This window comes from Haliaeetus albicilla, chromosome 11 (genome assembly GCF_947461875.1).
Source record: "Haliaeetus albicilla chromosome 11, bHalAlb1.1, whole genome shotgun sequence".
In the NCBI taxonomy this organism is placed as follows: domain Eukaryota; kingdom Metazoa; phylum Chordata; class Aves; order Accipitriformes; family Accipitridae; genus Haliaeetus; species Haliaeetus albicilla.
This window is the reverse complement of record NC_091493.1, coordinates 26,706,864-26,719,175: the sequence shown is the minus strand read 5'-3', so window position 1 is coordinate 26,719,175 and position 12,312 is coordinate 26,706,864. Positions and strand designations below refer to the sequence as shown.

Below are 12,312 nucleotides of genomic sequence, written 5' to 3'. Positions count from 1 at the left end.
ACGGCTAGTTTAAGCTAAATTACTTACAAGGACGAGAACAAAGGCAGGAGTTCTTATCTTTTCCGGCCCTATCTATTCAAGCAAGGTCTCTGCTTGTGCCTTCTCAACAAGATCGTAAATTCATCAAACATTTAATTAAGTTTTGTGATTGCTCATGGCTCCCTCTTGCTCATCACTCCCAAGTACCAGTCTCTGACAGGCTTAATCCTTGACAAACACCAGTCCTTGGTATGTAAAGTTACAGAGAGATAATCAAGATGAGCTAGATCATTAAACAATGAGCAGTTCGTTCTCTGTATCACTACTACTGTGGAGATGTTTTGATACCGCTAATTTTTATAGAGACTAATTACATGAATTTGCACGTAACACTACAGATGGCAGTACTAGGTCTCTCTAAGCTTACAAATCTAGTTCTTCAGGTTGTCTAGTCCACGTTTTTGACTCCGGGCCAAAGTGTTTGAAATGCGGTAGTGCAGCACATAGGCCAATCGCACAAAGCATGTGTTTTAAGCGGGGGGTGGGGGTGTTGTAAAGTAAGGTAGAGAGTGAAGCTTGCACAGCAGGCTGTGATGGGGCAGGCACAGCCCTGCACGCTGTTTTGGTGGAGACGTGGGTGATTTCAGGAAAGTTTCTCCCTTCCCAGCTTTTTAGCCTCCTAACGGCTGCAACTTTGTCAAGTGGCTCTGGAGATGGATGCACAGTCCGGATTTTCCCGCAGGTGTAGCGCAAGCCCCGTGGCCTGCAGCTCACTGGCTGTCCCTGGCCACTTTCCTCACAGGACGCTTCTACTTCTAAAAGAATCCCCCCACGCGTGCCTCAGGCCGAGGTTCGCCCTCCCTGAGGGGACGGGGGGGGGGACGGAGTCCGGCAACGCGGCGCCCCGCGCTCGCGCCGGGGGTGGGGCCCGCCCCGCACGCACCAATCAGAGAGCGGGAATGGGGGGGGGTGGTGTCAGTGGCACGAGACCATGGCGCCAAACAGCCCTTCCTCCTTCGGCCGCGGAAGGACGCTCCCGCTCTCTTCGCAGCCATTCGCAACCGCGCTCCGTCTCCCCGTCCCGCCCCTGGCGGCAAAGAACCAACGGGAGACGCTACTTCTTCACCCGCTCAGCCAATCAGCGACCGAGCCTAAAAAAACCCACAAAACCCACCAAAAAAACCCCCCACCACCCGCATCGCCTCCCACCCGCAGCCCCCGGAGGTGAGGGTCGTTCCGGCCGGCGACCTGTGCTATGGTGCCGGGAGCGGCCGGCCTCCCCGTTCCCCTCCGCCGCGCGGGGTCAGCGGGGCAACCCACGCCATGACCCGGCCGCTCGGCGTGGGCGTGCCGCCGCCGGGTCCGCCCGTCACCAGGTCCCGACGCCATTTTACGCCGACGGCCGCGGCCAGAAAGACGGCCCAAGACGTCAGGTACCGGCGGGGAGCGGCTGAGGGGCGGACGGGAGCGCGGGAGGCGGCCGCGGCCGCCGGCAGGTACCGTGCCCGCCCAGCGGGGCTCCTGACGGTGGCGGCGGGGCGCTCCCGGCGTGCACCGCGCCTCCGGCAGGGGGCGCCCCAGCGGGAGGCTCCCGGCGTGCACCGCGCCTCCGGCAGGGGGCGCCCCAGCGGGAGGCTCTCGGCGTGCACCGCGCCTCCGGCAGGGGGCGCCCCAGCGGGAGGCTCCCGGCGTGCACCGCGCCGGGCGCGGGCGGAGGGGCATGGTGCCGTGGGCGAGGCCGAGGCCGAGGCCGCTCCGTGAGGGGCCGGCGGCCGCGGGAGACTCACGGTGCTGCCCCAGCGCCAGCCTTTCAGTCCCGGCCGAGCTTGGCAGGTGGAGGTGTGAGCCTGTCAGGGAGCATGGCGGTGTGCCGGCTGCGAGGGGTGGCCGGTGCCCTCCTCATCTGTACTCGCACCACTGGGAGCTCCAGCCCTGAGGCGCTGGCCCTTGTTTTCCTGTGGTGATGGTGGTTGGTTGGCCGAGGTGAAAGGGGTCTGATAGCCAGGCAACCTGATAGCTTACACAGAAACTGAAGAAGATGTCTGGCTAAGTACTGACTAGCATCTTCAGCACATCATTCAAAATATGTGAGTCTTCCCGCGTGTTACCCATCTGTCCTCCTATCTTGCGTCTTGTTGTCTGTTAGCAAGGCTACCTGTAGAGCTAGGTAGGCTTCAGCAGTTCAGCTCTAAAGAGAGGATTTCAGTTGTCATTTATTCAGCTTTTGAGCCCATTCCAGCTGTGAAATGTACTGCTAACAGTGCTGGAGGACAAGGTCTCCAATGAAGGCAGTGGCCGTCAGTTGACAGTTTATAGACATGACAAAGCTTCAGAGGCTGCCAAGTTAAATAAGTTTTGTTTCTTGCAGTATGAGGCAAGTCATAATTTTCTTGTGCCATTTGCGGCACTTAATTTGTTCATTTTGGCTAATCCTCTTTTTTAATAGCCCTGACATTTGGAGGACAGGAAGAAGATGAAAGTTCAGTTTCTCTTCTGTGTTGCTTCTTGCCCAAGAAAATGAAACTGCTCTGTGTTTTGGTTTTGCTGTGGTCATCTGAAAGACCGTTGTCATGAGGTTTTCTGTGCGACTTTCTTTTCTGGTTTCTTTTTTTGTTGTTACTTCTACAGGGCTTTTCAAGATGCTTCATGTCATCAAAGACATAGTAACATTTTGTAGTTTATTCCTGTGTTGTGTGGCTTTGCTTTCTCTGAGCTATTGCTAGTGTTTCCAGCACAGATTTTTAAAAGTATAGTTTTTATCCAATCAGAGATAACCACTGATATGGCTGTAAACACTAATTATTTTCAAAGAATAAGCAGGGGGTTATCTTTTTAAACAGGTGAAAGAATTTCTTCCTTCCCTCTTTCACGCAGGTTGTGCCCTTAATTTTGAAAGACCTGAAAGGTCTGTTAGGTGCATCTCCTGGCTGTGTAGCTTTTTTCTTTGTCGAGTGAGATGACGTATTTATGGGGTTTGCCTTTTCTTATCAGGGTTTTTTTAGTGGCCTCCCTGGTGTCTCAGTTAAGGTGAGATTTCACAAAAAATGGTGGAATAATTTTTAGTAGGCATAAATATGTTTTGCTGAATTGTTAACCAGACCTATGCAGTTGTTGACAAAGATACATGTCCTGGTTTCAGCTGGATAGAGTTGATTTTCTTTCTAGTAGCTGGTATAGTGTTACGTGTTGGATTCAGTATGAGAAGAATGTTGATAACACACTGATGTTTTCAGTTGTTGCTAAGTAGTGTTTAGACTAAGTCAAGGATTTTTCAGCTTCTCATGCCCAGCCAGCAAGAAGGCTGGAGGGGCACAAGAAGTGGGGAGGGGACACAGCCAGGACAGCTGACCCAAACTGGCCAAAGGGGTATTCCATACCATGTGACATCATGCCCAGCCCAGGATAGAAACTGGTGGAAGTTGGCCTGGGGGGATCGCTGCTCAGGAACTAACTGGGCATCGGTTGGCGAGTGGTGAGCAATTGCATTGTGCATCACTTGTTTTGTATATTCTAATCCTTTTATTATTATCATCACTATTATTTTCTTCCTTTCTGTTCTATTAAACTGTTCTTATCTCAACCCATGAGTTTTACCTTTTTCCTTCCGATTCTCTCCCCCATCCCACTGGGTGGGATGGGGAGTGAGTGAGCGGCTACGTGTTCCTTAGCTGCTGGCTGGGGTTAAACCAGGACAAGACATTAAACAACTGTGACTTTCATGTCAGGTAAAAAAGAGTGAAAATCAGTAATTGTGGTTGCTTCATCAGTTCTTCATTCTTTTAGGGCTGCTTATTTGATCTCCTTTTAAAACAATAGTGGAAATTCTCCTGTAAAGAGTTTGCGAACAGTTATGGTCTTGATCACATAGAAAATCACATGTTCTTTTTGTAGTTTAATATGTATGAAAAGCAGGTTGGAAAGCCCAGTGCTTTCTTGTGTTCTTCCTTGTACTCTATCACATACTTTTTTTTTTCCCCACCCTTTGGTTTTGTTTGAGGTTTCTAGTACACTTCCTTGTCTGAGATACAATACAGCACTTGAGAAATTATTATTTTTAGTTGGACAGTTCCTATCCCTTGCACTTCTAAAAACCAGAATTACAATTGCAAAGTAGAATATGTCAATGGATAAGCACTTTAAAACAAATAGTCTAAGACAAACCACTCTCCATTCAAGTTAAACTTTTATCCCAGGCACAAAAAAAAAGAGGAGGGCCCTTTTTTTTAGCCACAGTGTGTCTGTTCTCTCAGTTATGTTATACAAGGTTTTGTATAATTATGGAACAAACATGAATTTTGTTACAAAGCTCTTGGATTTAGCATAAAAGAAAGCAAAAAGATACAACGATAAGACAGTGGATGTGGGAGGGAGATAAGCAGTCATTTGAAATCGGTGGCTGTGGAAAGAAGGAAGAAGATAGAAGGCTTTGGTTTTGGTTTTGATTTGTCTTCAAGTGCGGAGAGGAATCTGAGAGGTGACTGAAGATGAGATTTGGACTGCCAGCAGTGGTCAGTATTCCAGATGGGGCTTTAACCTGGAAGGAAGAAGTACAGTTGCTTACTTAAGAAAATAAAGGGTTTTGGAAAGATAGGTAGTGCAGAAAGCTGTGGGCACGGGATGACTTTGCAGCTGCGAGAGCAGTCACAAGCAAGCATTGGGAGTGTCCTGAGGAATGCAAGGTGGAGAGAAGGTGAAGTCAGGGTGTCAGAGTGGGAGGTGGTCTAGGGCAGACAGACAAATCAGTCAGCAACAGAAATAACAGCGAATAAACCTGCAATTTAGCCTTTTGATTCTTATGTTGAACTGAAATTTGGGGACCCTGTTGCTTCAGCATGTGGGAAGAATGAGTGTATTTTGGCCTACATCAAATTAAGCTGGGACATGTTGGAGGCAAGTAGTCTTTGACAAGTACTTTTTTCTGCTCTCTTTGGTAGGTCAAAAAGACAGTTTTATGTACTCACATATTCTGTTTACAGGTGGCTTTTCATTGAGTTACAGTATTCTCAAACATCACTGCATGCCAGTAGCCTGTTTAAAGAAGTATCAATGCATTACAAACAGCTTTTTGTATTTGTGTAGGTGCTAAAAATGCAGAAGCCATGTTAGAAAATGCAAAAGTGAAAGTAACAAGCTTATGGAAAGTTTCAAAATTAAATCCAAGTTTAGTTTAAACAAGTGAGCAGTGGGTTCTTCTGGCCTGAACTTCAAAAATGATTATTGAGTCTGTGAAAGCAGAGTCATGTATGGATTCTTGAATGTTAGCTTAGAATCTGGAGTAAATAAGTCTTGTCTTTGTAATCACTGTTACACAGACAGTAACGATATAGCTTTGTTTTGGGAGGCACAGAAAGATTACAAAAGATGGAAGGTCTTAAACAAATCTGTGCTATTCTTGCTTTCTCGCACCAATATCTTGTTGGAGCTTGAAGAGACACTTCCAAGACAGGCATAAGTATAGCCTTGAAGTCATTAGTAAACTTGCTTGCTATGTGGGAGAAGACAGCAAGTTCATAGTATTTTATGATGAATGATGAATACATTGATGTATTTTAATGTTCAAATTGTACGTTACTCAGACAATCTGCCCATTTTTAGAAGTGACGTTCTCTCATGGAGAAATGCCTTCATGTTCTCACATCCCACTTATTCTTGCCAGAGAAAATACTTCTGATTTAAAGCTATTAATTATCTTGTTGTTTATGTGTAAAAATAAGATGGTTGTAGACTGCTGTTTCTGTTGGAAGCCAGAAGATGCCCGTAATGTGTGCCGGGAGGGAGCACAAAAAGCCACTGATATGTGTATTTTGTTAAGGAGCAGTGCTGGTACTAGTTTCTGCTGAGAAGTCTGGTAACAGTGCAGATAGGAATTTGCGTTGGCACCAGATGTGTGGAAAAAAGCAACAAACTGTGGTAGACAAAGGGTTTTGGACAAGAAGAAAGTTACAGGATTAGTTGAACTTTACAACTTGCAGATAGAACTTTGTGATTAGACTTGATTGCAACTAATGATGCATTGAAGAGGGTTTGGTCACTGATAGTATTGATAAGGCCAGCTGCTTACCACTGTACCACTTAAAAAAAAATATTGCAGTAGGAGTTAGCAGCTCAAGGTGTTGACACTGGAGATGGGGAGGTTGTTAACACCATCACATAAGGTACTGGTGAGGTCTCATCTAGAATACTGGACTGACTGGTGAGGTCAGTCCCATTTAAGACAGCTTAGTTTAAGCTGGAAGGGTGGTTAAGACTTACTAGGATGATAAAGGAAACACTCTGAGGAAGGAAACTGACAGGTTGGCTTTATTAGCCAAGCGAGTGAAGGCTAGAAGACTATGAGGCTGATGATGCTTTCTCTGATCTATCAGAAATAAGAGCTGCTGGCATGAAAAAATATCTGCAGAAATAAATTACAGCATTTTAATTTTACCAGTATTCACTGTATGGGCATTTAGGTACTGTTCTTTTAAAAAGATAAAGTTATGTTTTCTCTTCAGAAACCAGACCATTACAGAGTTCTTCAAACCAGTTTCAAACAAAGGTAAATACATGTTTTTTAAATGGGAGATATTTCTATGAGTTTTAATTATATAAACGTGCAGAAGTATTGTCGAATCTCATTCCAAATAGGAGCAGCAATATAATGAGTATAGCTTACCGAATATCTCAAAATGTGCACATTTCAAATTTTTTCTAATAATGTAACTGAAAACATAAATTTCCTATTAAAATTAACTCCTTTAAATAGTGATGTGCTTATGATTTTAAGTTGTTGTCTCATGCTTAAGCTTGATTGTTTATAACAACTGAAGCTGTGACATAGATAATGCATTTCTTTGATATGAAAGAAATTGCATGGCACTAGCAAAACTAAATGATTAAGTAAATTAATTTTGGATTGTGTGTGAGATATAAAATATCAACTAATACAGTCCAGTAAGATTGGGGTTTTTTTTTTCCAGTATTGTGATTGTGAATAATTTGTCTTGTCTTTTCTTTCTTAGACCTTGGCCATAAAGACAGAACTGTGTTGTGTTCACCAGACAAAGGAAATGTAAAAGATGCAGGAATCGGACTGTCAGTTTTATGCACTGAACGTTTTGAAAAGAAAATATCTCCTCCAAAGAAGGTCAGAAGAAAAAAGATGCCAGACCAAACACCAAACACAAGTCCTGTGGTAGATGCCTTTCGGAGAGGAATTAAGGAGGAAAAGGACAGTGTAAACATTTTAGAGAATGGCAGAGCATGCAAGGCACTGGGTTCATTGTACCCAAAAGTTGTGATTCAAAAACTCCTTGTTACCACAGGGTCTCAGAGCTTTTTCTTGGCCAAAAAGGATAAAATTGTCAAGTCAGAACAGGGAAGAAATGAGAAGTGTCTGGGTGTAACAAGAGCACCATTGTCTTCTGGAAATAGTTGGGAACAGCAAACTGACTGTATGGATCTAGAAGACACTAGTTCAGACTCTGACAAATGGGTTTCATCATCAGAAGCTGATACCCGAAAACCCTGTGCTGGAAATAATGGCACTGCGAACAACATGCCTCTGTGCCAAAACCCAGGTCTTCCCATGAAATTGCCCTGCGCTCCAACTGACTCTGAATTTAGGTTGTCGCTGGAAGCGCTCCGCAGAGAAAGGAAGCGGAAGAAACATAGAATGAAACAATCTAAGCCACATCCTGTGAAGCCATTCTCAGGAACAAGTGTATCACATCAGGTGTGTTTAAAAGAGTTGTTAAAGGTGGAAATCGGTGACCCATTGTGCATGCGATTTTTTTTAAAATTATTTTTTTATTTTATTTTTCAATGTAGGATGAGATTCTTGGTGCTGCCTTTTTTAGATGTAACAAAAGTTTATGCTGTTTTTCTATTTCTTTGTAAGTTTTAGGTCATGCTTGGGTAAGCTGGTTCTTAACTATTCTACAATAAATGAGAAATCCTGGTTTAAAAGCAGGGGAGATATTCTGGGTTAGATGCAAGCATGGAAATGCAATGGAAATTGTAACTTTAAATTGTATTTTGTAGAAAAAATGTCTTTATCTTAAATGTCTTATAACCTTGTGTTTTCTTACAATGTAGTGTAGGGAACAGCCTAGCAAATTTCTGCTGGTTAGAAGTTGCAGTTAATGGCAGTTCAGATTTATGCACTTAAGCCACAATATTTAGATGGAGTGGGAGTGGTCCTATTAAGTATGTAGTATTTCATTGCAGGCTGAATTATATTCACTTTTTGTATCAACCAAGAAAACCCTTTAAAAGTTTGCTGGTTATTTGCAAGGAAGATCACTATGTGTGTCTCCATAATGTGCTATGAATGGAACAAAAAAGACTGTTAACTTGTGTTTCCTTTTCTCCTTAGCACCCCTCCCTCTGTTTTTGCTTGTCTGTGCTTTCTGTCATTTTGTTGTTTAAGTTCCTTATTACTTGTTTGAGGAAAGCCAGCTGGACTGTGTTGCCATATAGCCCAGGGACACAAGTGGCTAATGGCCCTAAAAGTGGAGTGATTTAGAACCACCGGTGGCCAATCTGAAGAAAAGGTGTAAAATCTGGGTTGTGGAGAGTCCTTTTGTTGAGATCTTTGCAGCTGTGTTTTAAGTTTGTCTTGAAATGAAGTATATTGCCATATTTCTGGGGGTGTGTGGAACTAAGCCTGTGCTGGATTCAACACTTGGCTCAAGGTGTCAACATCCTGGTTTTTAAAAGTATGTGATTAACATTTTTTTCTCTGTCTTTATTTTTAGGGAAATGGATGTCCTTTAAGAAAAATACAACATTCTGGTTCAAGGGAGACTGCCTCAGGTAGAAGCAGTGCTGAAAATACAGAATTAATTAAACCTTTAAAGATAAAAATTTAATAAATTAAAAAATCAGGTTCATCACTTAGTGTCCCTTTTTAATGGCTTTTTTCCCTTGAATTTATGTTTTTCTGTTTTCTCTCTCTCTGAAAAAAAAAAAATTACTGCTGTGTAGTCAATGTTATTTCTAACGGCAAGCTTGAAGAGGTTTAAAAGTAATTTGGGATTATAGTGAAAAACAGATTGTTTGTAACTTAATTAGAAATCATTATAGTTCTTTGTCTTAAGCACTTAATCTCTGATTATTTTTATGGTTTCTCTTGCATTTTGGAAAATTCACATTCACTCTGGTGGTTAACAAATTTTGCCTTTCAGCTTAATCCTAAAAGAACATTCTTGTTGAACTGAACACTAAAGTTTAGCTGGTATTTCTGTTGCTTTTTGTCCCTTTTAACCACATAATTCTGTTCTATGGTAGGTAGAACTGAATATAAAAAGCTCATGTGAATAGAAGCTTGAGCTAGGTCAGTAGGATGATTAAAAAAAAAAAAAAAAAGGAGGTGGGGAACCCAAAACAAGGAGCATATTCCCACCTTGTGGGTCCATGGCTGTGTAAACCTACCAGACTGTCTGCCACTATGCTTTACTTTCCACCTATGCTAGCACTGGGACTTGGCCAGCGGTGCAAGGAGCTGATCTGGCTGAAAATGGGAGTTGGGAAGTTCTGGGCCACATCAGCTCCATGAAGTAGCTTGCCATGACGTGTCCAGGTGCTGGTGCCAGCTTAAGGCAGGAAGCAGAAAAGCATAGTAGGAAAGTGGGCTCTGGTTCCATAGAACTATAGCCTGAAAACAGATTTCTTCATATTCTGAATACTTTTGTTATGACCACTGTTAAAATTATTGCAGTATTTTCAAAATACTTTTCACACTGTTCATTATTTATAATCATAATATGTAATAACAGAAACTTTCTTCCAGTCTCATACCTGAACTGGGCTATTGTCTGTTTCCAAAGACTGATTGATTCTAGTGTATAAGAAAACTGTTCTATGGTGGCTGCTGAGCTGCTTTAAAATAAAAGGACTTAATTTAATTTCCAAGTTAGTTACAATAATAACATAACAGTACAGTATCAGCTAAATCTTAATTGTGTTCTGCTGTGTTCAAGCAGAATGGAAGTATTGTAGTTTCTGCTAAAAATTTCAGTCATAGTTGACTTAAAAACAGAAGTTAGTTTTTTAAAGGGTGAGCTGTTACAGTTTTGATTTATTTTTTTTTTTTAAACATGAAAATAGTGGCTTACTTTTTTCTTAAACACTTCATAGATGACCCATCACAACCAAAGCCAAAGCAGGTTTCAAAACATGAGGCATCTTCTCCAAATGCACTGAGAACATCATCTGAGATGGCCAGTGGTATGCGAAAGAGCCAGTCTGTTCCTTCATGCTGCCTTAGATCAAAGATGTCTTCTGGACGATCCAAACAAATAGACTTTCCTGGGAAAAGAAAACATGCTGCCATGAGTGCAGATGCAGACAGTTCAATTCAATCTGAAGTATCAAGTTTGAATGACCCTGCTTTTAGTAGATCATCTGCAAAATGCAAAAATAGAAAGTCTGACTTTGTAAAAAATATCCTTTTAAAGTCTACTTGTGGTGATGTTCTGCAATTAATGGAGGCTGCTGCTCTACCTGGACATGATTCTACTCTTCCAGAGGAATACCTCAACTCAAGCAATGACAATGAGAAGAATAATTGCTCCTCTGTAGGTTTGTCATCTTCATATTCTGCACACAGTCCTGGTAAAAGTAACCACATTTCTGTTGTGGATACCAAAGAGAATCAATTGCAGGTGGCTAACTCATGCTTTTTCTTGGAAAAGTCCCTTCCTTTTTCTCAGGAAAAAAGTACTGTGTTGCCTTCTCTCCACCGCTTAACACAAACAAAAGGTGTGAAATCTCATCTCCAGAATGCTGGCTTATCTCAGGTATTGGATGCTAAGAAAGAGCAAGATGGGAAAAGACCAGAAAGATGTGCACACAATAAAGCTTACAGTATTAAATCCAGCAACAGTTTTTCAAAAACAAAAGACAAGACTCCAGAAAATGTTTCTGATTCTTGTTCAGTGGAAGGTTCTAGGAAACTTGCACTCTCAGAAGAGACTGATAAAAGTGTTCCCTGTTTGTTGCTCTTTAAAGAAGGATGCATGGACAGTGGCCATATGTCTTCACAACTCTCAGGAGAGTTAAAAGTTGAAAGCACCTGTACAGCTGAGTCTACGTTGAATGGAAAATCAAAAAGCAGCTTTGATAGTGAAGATGAGAGTTTGGAATGCAGTCTAGATGATGATGAAGAAGTATTCATACCACTGCAAGAAATGCTGTCTTCAAGACCCAGGGCACAGGCAGGAACCCTGGAAGAATCTAGTCTTGACAGTTTTTCTCAGGACACCATGACTCCATTACTGAAGCTTCATGTAAGTGGCTAAAAAAAACAAAAAAAAGCATTACGTTAGCTTTGTTATATTGTATTATTAATATGATTTTTTCCTTTATTCATAATGCACAAAAATGCAGAGTTATTTGCCTGGAAGCCTGGTTACTCAGCTTAATGGTCCTATGCTGTACAGTGCAATGTAGTCAGAGAAGGGGTGTGCTTGTTACTATGCTTGTCCTTGGAATGGCTGAAAGATGGTTTGTGCAGCCAGATTGTGTTAGCTGTATGCCTTTTGGTGGTTTTCAGGAGTTCTGGTTTTGCTTTTTCTGCTAAAGAAAAAGGCAGGAGGTTACATTTAGAAGATGTGTGGGGTCTAATATTTTCATTTTCCTAATCGGGTAAGATTTTTATGAGTTGAAGTTAACTAGAGGAAATTGATCTAGATGTTGAGAGATCAGTGTGCTAGGCTCCAATTGTATATCCTTGTCACAGTCTGTGATTGTCAAATCTGTGTACGAGTTCTTGATCTGTAAGTGATGTTTTCTTTGAGGTTGAATTTCATGGAAATTGGAAGTATTTTAGAAAGGATTTCAAAAAGCTCTATGACTACTCCTGCTCAGAAGAGATAGATGAAGTGTTTGAACCCCAGTTTGCAGGGTATTATGGTGATGAATTGATGTGTGTTTTTAAAAGTTAGCCTATTTTTTCAATAACAGCTTGTCAAATAAGTAGTGATTTTGAAGTCTTATTGTAAAATAATGTTTTAATTAGGAAGGTCCTGCAGTAGGACTTGGTGTGGCATACCTGACAAAGTTGGTACAGGTTGGAAACGGCTGCATTTAAATAAAAAGATTTTGTACTGAGTCTGGCTGAGTTGGAGTTAATTTTCTTCATAACAGCTGTATGGTGCTGTGTGTTTCGGACAAAAACAGTGTTAATGAGAGACCAATCTTCTGGCTATTGCAGAGCAGTACTTGTATAGCATCAAGGCTACTTCCCACTCTGCCCCCACAGCAAGCAGGCCGGAGTAGACAAAAAGTTGGGAAGGGACAGAGCCTGGACAGCTGACCCTAGGAGACCAAAGGGATATATGCTATGCCACA

General features: G+C 42.3%; 1 protein-coding gene across 5 annotated transcripts in view; it reads left to right on the top strand.

The window, feature by feature from the left end:
- Nucleotides 1–896: 896 nt before the first annotated feature.
- The window catches only part of SLF2 (SMC5-SMC6 complex localization factor 2), a 31,806-nt gene continuing 20,390 nt past the window's right edge, over nt 897–12,312 (top strand). The window contains exons 1-5 of one of the 5 annotated variants that reach the window (XM_069796861.1): nt 897–1,412; nt 6,474–6,517; nt 6,981–7,693; nt 8,718–8,775; nt 10,099–11,249. In XM_069796861.1, the coding sequence (XP_069652962.1) occupies nt 1,303–1,412; nt 6,474–6,517; nt 6,981–7,693; nt 8,718–8,775; nt 10,099–11,249 (2,076 nt within the window). In that variant the 5' untranslated portion in view covers nt 897–1,302. Of the gene's footprint in view, nt 1,413–1,688; nt 2,067–3,095; nt 3,452–3,524; nt 3,705–6,473; nt 6,518–6,980; nt 7,694–8,717; nt 8,776–10,098; nt 11,250–12,312 lie in introns of those variants that run through there. The other 4 variants (XM_069796856.1, XM_069796858.1, XM_069796859.1 and 1 more) reach the window with 4 other exon arrangements.